At 37.9% G+C, this 7107-nt stretch overlaps 1 protein-coding gene across 7 annotated transcripts in view; it reads left to right on the forward strand.

Annotated features, from left to right (window-relative positions):
- SNCA (synuclein alpha) overlaps positions 1-7107 on the forward strand; it is a 69623-nt gene that overhangs the window by 15597 nt on the left and 46919 nt on the right. Inside the window, exon 5 of one of the 7 annotated variants that reach the window (XM_083836389.1) lies at positions 47-7087. The exons of the other annotated variants lie outside the window; for them this stretch is intronic. Coding sequence (XP_083692515.1) covers positions 47-103 — 57 coding nt within the window. The 3' untranslated portion in view covers positions 104-7087. Of the gene's footprint in view, positions 1-46; positions 7088-7107 lie in introns of those variants that run through there. 7 annotated transcript variants of the gene reach the window in all.

The following is a 7107-nucleotide window of genomic DNA, read 5'->3' on the forward strand; positions in this document are numbered from 1 at the left end:
AGAATACTAGTATTTGCACAGAAATATGTGTGTCATATTGATTTAGAATGAAGAAGTTCTATGGCGCATCTTTTTTCCACTTAGAGTCCAGAAGTGCTGTTAAAATTGAATCCTTAAATGCTCTTCTTTATCCTTATCTGTTGTATTTCTGTCTATCTTACAAATCTATTGGTGCTTAAGTCAGATGAAGAAAGTGGTATTACATTGCGGTAGGCATTCACTCTGCTGCAGTAGATTGGTCTTGAAAATACGATGGTTTTGTTCTTTTTCAAAGGAGTTTTCAGGGGAGGGGTGTGCTTTTAGTCTCTTTTTGTTCAGATATAAAGAAAATCTTGCTTTTGATGTGCTCACAGTCCTTTGTAAAAGCTATTTTGAAGATTTATAGATTTGAGTATCTAATGAACATGCCAGGGGACACATGAGTATGGAATGACCAGAGTAGTGTAATCTAATGTTCACCAATAGCCCTTCAGTAGTTTTATGTCAAGAATATTCTTTTCTGTTGATAGCTCTTTGAATCCTTTAGTGGGGTGTCATAAGAATCATCATTGTTTTAATATGCGATTGCCTACTTTAGTATTGACCATAACTAAGATTTTTTCGTGTTAATATTAGTATATACTTATAGTGTCTTATAAAACATGATACAAATCTCGACAGACTTTCGTTTAGTTCTCTTCTGTATATTGTAATGCTTAAATATGAGTCGTGATGGTTATAACAGAATAAAATCACATCTGTGAAATTAAAGAACATCCATAATGTGCATACATATTATTTTATAGTTCTATAAACAGCATCATTATTTTGAGCCCATGCTTTGTTCTTTAGATACACTAAACCATACATTTGATTTTTGATGCTGGTATTTTTAGACTGAGATTCTCAGTCATGTGTGCAGTATGGCCACCTAGCTGATTAGTACCTATGGCTCTTAAGAGACTACTCTGCATTTCTGTCTTACTGTTTTTGCAAGGGATGAACAGCCATTTCAAAAACATTGACATCTAAACTCAATCATGTAAAGGTATTATAAAACCTAGTATTTTTTGCATTCATGTGCAGTTCAGAGATACATAAGATTCATTTTGATTTGGTTTTTCAAGTATAGTGATGTTTGGGTGGGGACCAGTTGTAGGCATTCAGAATACCAGTCACGCATATGGGATGGTTTTGTTTCACTGATTATATCCACACTGGAAGTGGGTCCCTTTGAGGAAAGAGGATGGGGTTTCTTGAAATAAGAGAAGGTACAAAAGAAGCATACAATGTGAATCTTAATGTAACTTTGTTTATATATCTCTATAACATAATGTCTCTTAAGGCTGTGTTATCCCTAGTCTACTCTGAACTGGGAATATGCAACTATGACTTGCAAATTCATTCCTTGAGCTTGAGTGTGATTCCTTGAGTGTGGTTAGCCAGTGCCTTTTACAGATTGTTCTTCCTATGGACATCTATTTGAGTTTGTCCTAAAGCAAATGACTGTGTATCCCACATGCAAGAAGAACATTTGCTCACACAGTGCAAGTCACGAGATTTGACAGGAAAATGCAAATTATCTGTCAAAAGTGGATAGAAACGTCATTACAGGCTGATCTTTTTTTTTTTATTATTTTTCTCCACAGACGACTAAAAGGCATGAGCTAGTAATCTGTTTTAGTTGGATTCTAAATTTCTGATGAATTATTTCTTCCAGTTCATGTGGGCCTGCAAAATCAGGTCCAAATTCTAAGGTTCAGTTGGAGAAACAATGATTTCCTGAGGCCTCTTCCAACCTGAATTATACTGTGAACTCAGAAGGCTGATAAACTCAGCCTCCGTGCAACTGGAGGCCTTCAATTACAGGGTCAGGGACTGTGAATTAAATATGATCAGCTGTTTCCCAATGTGTCTGGAAGCCCATATAAACTAACAGTCGTTGCTGGCATTTTCCACTAGTGATTTGTTTGCGAGTGTGAAAGCCCGTAATCTTGCATTGCGACTGGCATTTTCCTTGTGCCATGATGGAACTCTGGTTTTGACTTTGAACTCATTGAAAACGGTCACAGTATTTACCTGTGGATAAAATGGTATTTGTGCAAAGGAAATACTGAGCAAATTTTTGGTAAAATGCTTTCTAGAGACATTTGTATGAGGTTGGCTCCTATAGCTTTTAATACTGGCTGTGTGGCATTTTGCACAGCACGTGGACCATGACGAGCAGGCATAGCCATCCAGCCGAGGCCAGCCTGGAGGGCTGCTGTCACACCATGCTGTCAGCCAACATGACAGCTGAGACTAGTGAGTGACAGGGATGACTTCATAGTGCCATTCAGAGAAGTGCTCCAGGGGGTTTACACGTTGGCAGAAACTCACTACTTAACACAGTATGGTTGCAGTTAGTAGGCTTGCATTAGCATTAAAAGGGCTAATGCACTACAAGTAGTGTTTTAATAAATGGCAAAACAATTCTTAAGATTATTTAGAATTCTAAACTTTTTCATGCTTTGCCAGCCTGCATCAACTCAGATTTTATTTCTAGCTTGTACTAGCTTTTAGCACAGAATCTATTAAAAGCATATTAACTCTTATAAAGTAGTTGTAAATTCAAGCCTAATTTTAAAGTCTACCAGCAATAATACTTTTATTTGTAATCATTTTAACTCCTCCTGGAATCAGAAACGAACTTCTCCTTTTCGTGCTTCCTCCTTTCTGTTAGGAGAAGACAATAAAAAGAAATACTGCAGTATACAGATACAAGATGTGTTTTATATTTTTACATTTATTCTGTGCCTGTGCATCATTTATTTCTGTGTAGTGTGAGTATGCTTCTAAATTCATCATGTAAAAGTCAAAGAAAAATGGAAGATTAATAATGATTACGTTTGCTGTAGAAACAAACATGCTTTTTCCTAAGTCAAGAAAACTGTAAAATCCTTTGAGTGCTCTATTTTCAGCTCAACATGGATGTATGGATCCAGTTAATGTGAAGGGGTACTAGCTAGTGATTAGCTATAGTATAGAAAACAAAATATGGATTACAAAGTTTTTTACTTTAAAAGGGGTAATTAAATAATGGAAGTTCTTAACCTCACAAAATTCATGTCATTCCATGTTTTGGTTCTCTAACGTTTTGGAAATAAATCTGTTTGTAAGTTCACTGATTTCTATGACAAATAATTTTATTTACTATAGCACCAAAACAAGCAAACACACAAACAAACAAAAAACAACCACCACCAACAAAAAACAGTCAAGCTCAAACCTCAAGTTACTTGGAGAACAATGCAGATTTAGATGGTAAGATGTGTAACACAGAAAATTTAAGGCAAACAGTAACAGGCCTCATCCTAAAGATCTTGCTTGGTATCTGTATGCCCTAAATCCTTTTTCTTTTTATAAAGTGTCTTTTAATTTAACATATTACATTCTGAATTATACTTGTCAAAACAAAATTACAGTAGCAGATAATATAATAGTTATCATATAAACAAAGTATAGTTAGAGAGCAGGTGATATAGCTCATTGGTTTATTTGCCAAGCTTGCAGGGAAGAGTGAGCAGATTGCTCCAGCTGATCACTGAAGAAGAGCAATGCCCCTTCTTCATCTCCCCTGCTTGTCCTTCCTAAGGAGCATGTATCCTTCCACTCCAACACTCCAGTCGTGGGAGTCATCCCACCACGTCTCTGTAACGCCAATGAGTTCGTAGCCTTGCAGGTGTGCACACATCTCTACCTCCTCTTGTTTATTCACCATGCTAGGTGCATTAGCATAGAGACATTTAAGTTGGGCCCCTGCTGAAGTTCACTTACTGGTTATAGTGGCTGGAATTCCTGTGTGCTGCTCTTCAGGTGCTCTCCTGCTGACCCATGACCATGTCCAGGCTCTGGGCATCTATCACTGGTGCTGGTATCAAACTGGGGAGAAGTCCTTCTATGCATTATCTTATACTGAAATACCCAAAAGCATTTTAGTAGTTATCTTGGGAAGTTCAAACAGATATTTTCTCATTTTGTCTATTTATAACTTTTGAAATATAATGTGCATAATTCCTTCTGTGAGTTAATACTGACATGACACTTGTAAAAAGCTTGGAACTGTTAAAATTGATTTTTAATGTACTTTTTTTGTGAGTAACATTCCAGAAATAGGTCTAATCATTGTAAAATTTGGTTTTAAAATCTGCATTTTGATAGTATATAAGTATCTCCTAGGGTTCTGACCACCTTTACATGCAGTGTACACTGCAGAATGCTTGTCTTATTGAAAGATCACTGTTCCATATCTTGCTACCAGTCTGTACGTGAGTCATTTAGTCTGAAAAAGTTTAGCTCGGAAACACAAAGGAAAAACTAGTGAGCATAGATATAGAATTCCCTCATTCAGAAATGGAATTACGGAGGGTTTTCGTTTGTTTGTTTGTTTTTTACCACCTTTCCATTACATTTCATGCTTTTAAACAGCTGATGTCCCTAAACACTATTAGACCCCAACAAACAGCAGGACAGTAAGCGTGAGATACATGAAACTTAAGCTGCTGTCCTCTTGTTGTAATGAGCAGGTTTATTCCTTTCCCCTGGAGCTTATTATGGCTAAAACATAAAGTCATAAATTAAGGAAAGAAACTGTAGTGAGATCTCAGATTGCCAAATGCAGAAATAACTTATATCCTATTAACTTCCAGACCTGGTGCTTTTCTACAGACACCGTAGAGCAAGTAGTCTAAGAGGATGCAGTATTGTCTAATTGCTTTCTTTAACTACTTCACTCCATTACTTCTTGCCATTTCTGGCTCTAATATAAGGCTACATCAGAGAATGGATGCGTTTGTGATTAAGTATATGTAATCTAGATCCCTGTTGAGCCTGACAAGCAGCCAGAAGTCTAACCCTCTGCTGTGGTTCAAGCTGGCATGCAGCTAAGCACCACACAGCCATTTGCTCACTCCTCTCCCTGCCCTGCCATGGGATGGGGCAGAGAATTGGAGGAAAAAGGTAAAACTCATGGGTTGAGATAAAGACAGCTTAATAGGACAAAAAAAAAGAAAGGGAAATAATAATAATAGCAATAATGATAAAAGTATACAAAATAATTGATGAATAATGCAGTTGCTTATCACCCGCTGAACAATGCCCTGCCTGTCCCTGAGCAGAAGCAACTTCCCTGTCCTCCCCTCCGCTCCTTTTCCCTCCCACTAACTCCCCCCCACATTTTATCATTCATCGTGATTCCATATGGTATGGAATATCCCTTTGGCCAGTTGGGGTCATCTGACCTGGTTCTGTCCCCTCCCAGCTCCTGCTACACCCCCAGCCTCCTCACTGTCAGAACAAAGCTGAAAAGTCCTTGGCTTAGTGTAAGCACTGCTCTGCAACAACTAAAACATCAGTGTGTTATTAGCATTATTCTCATCCTAAATCCAAAACACAGCACCATACCAGCTGCTAGGAAGAACTTTATCCCAGCTGAAATCAGGACACCCTCTGAACTTGAACCAAGCAATGCCAGTTCTGCCTTGTGGTGCAATGTACAGGGTGGAATTTTTGGTTGTTCAGAAATGGCCCAGCTGTGGTTCTGATGGTGACACTCATGCTTTGCCTGTGGAAGCAATTGTAGCAGTAGACTGTGCTTTTGGAAAGCTTTCATCGGTGATTTGCAGTAGAAAAACTACCAGACAGTGTTGTCTTTGGGGAAACCAAAATGTGATAGATGACATATAGAAGCAGGCCTGCTTATGTAGTCACAACTGAGCATCCATCAGACAATACTTGCTCTCAAATTTCTATTTAAATTATAACAAAGAGCATGTAGTTTGAGATAGGGTTGCTTCTTCCCTTACCATTTTATTTCTTTATCTGTGCATAATGTATGAACAAATGCTGTAAAACCGAGAGGGTATTTATCAGGAATTAGTGTTGTTTCCTTTTTTAATGTATGTAGATGGACTGAGAGTGGAAGAACAAGGGAAGAGATTAATCCCCATTAGGGGATCCACATTATTCATAAGCTGAATCACTGAAAACCCCTCTTAAGAGAAACCATTTGTTAGTTTTTTCTTCAAATTCACAAAGTAAATGCGATTGCCAAGCGAACTGAGATCTGTCTTTGATTACAGTAGAGCCGGACTGATTCTGGCTGGGCCTTTTGTACAGGGGATTAAACCCTTCAAGTCTCAGAGTTACCAGCAGTATATTGTATAACAAAACACTTCTGAAAATCTAATCCATATATCTGAAACAAGTAACACAGGAAACTTTAATTTATTCTAAATAATAAGGCACTTCCAGGTAGACAATGTTAAGATTTTGAATCTGCTTTATGAACACAGTCAAATCTCTATTTGAACATTGAGACATTGAGACACTTTTTGAAATATTTATGAGGCTGGGGAATATACAGATGAATATGCACAGGAAAATAACAAAAACTTTGGAAAAACAGATGATGCCTGACTCCAGTTAGGAGTGCTAGAGTTTTAGTGTTTGTTGATCAGAGTGGTGAAGTGCTAGAAGGATTTTGAATTGTGACCTGTTCCTAGCCTCCCTGGTTAGCTGAGAAAATGCCTTTCCTGTTGTGGGGCTCATCGTCAGTGTTTTTCCTCAGAGGGCAAAAGAGCAGTGTTTAAAGGCAGACTGTTCTCCGTGTTAAAGCATTTCCATCATTTTCATGTATTGACATATGTGACTCAAACAGATCAGGAGTTGTCTGAGTCGCAGAGCAGGATAACTTGTGTGGTATTAGCTAGATGTCCTGGAGTTTATTGCTCTTCATTAATTCAGAAGCAACTATCAGTTTAATGTAAAGGTCTCATGGGTTTTCCTGGCTTCCTGCTGTGGGATAACATTTTAGTGCAGACTGATGTTCCCAGTCTACCTGCTGCCTTCTGGCTATAAAGTATTCCTAATTATCTGCAGAGGAATTTAGATTGTGGAGCTTTTGGGTGGCTTCATACTGATCTTTCTTTTCTAGCAATTGCTCAACTGCAGATTTAGCTTTGACCCTAGAGAAAAAAACTACCCTCCTCACCCCGATCCTAAAAACTCTTTGCTAGCTAATAGAAGGATGAATGCATTCTGCAAAATGAATTTTTCATATGTAATGAACATTTCTAAATCTATCTACAG

The sequence above is a fragment of the Anser anser genome, assembly GCF_964211835.1.
Source record: "Anser anser genome assembly, chromosome: 4".
Lineage (NCBI taxonomy): Eukaryota > Metazoa > Chordata > Aves > Anseriformes > Anatidae > Anser > Anser anser.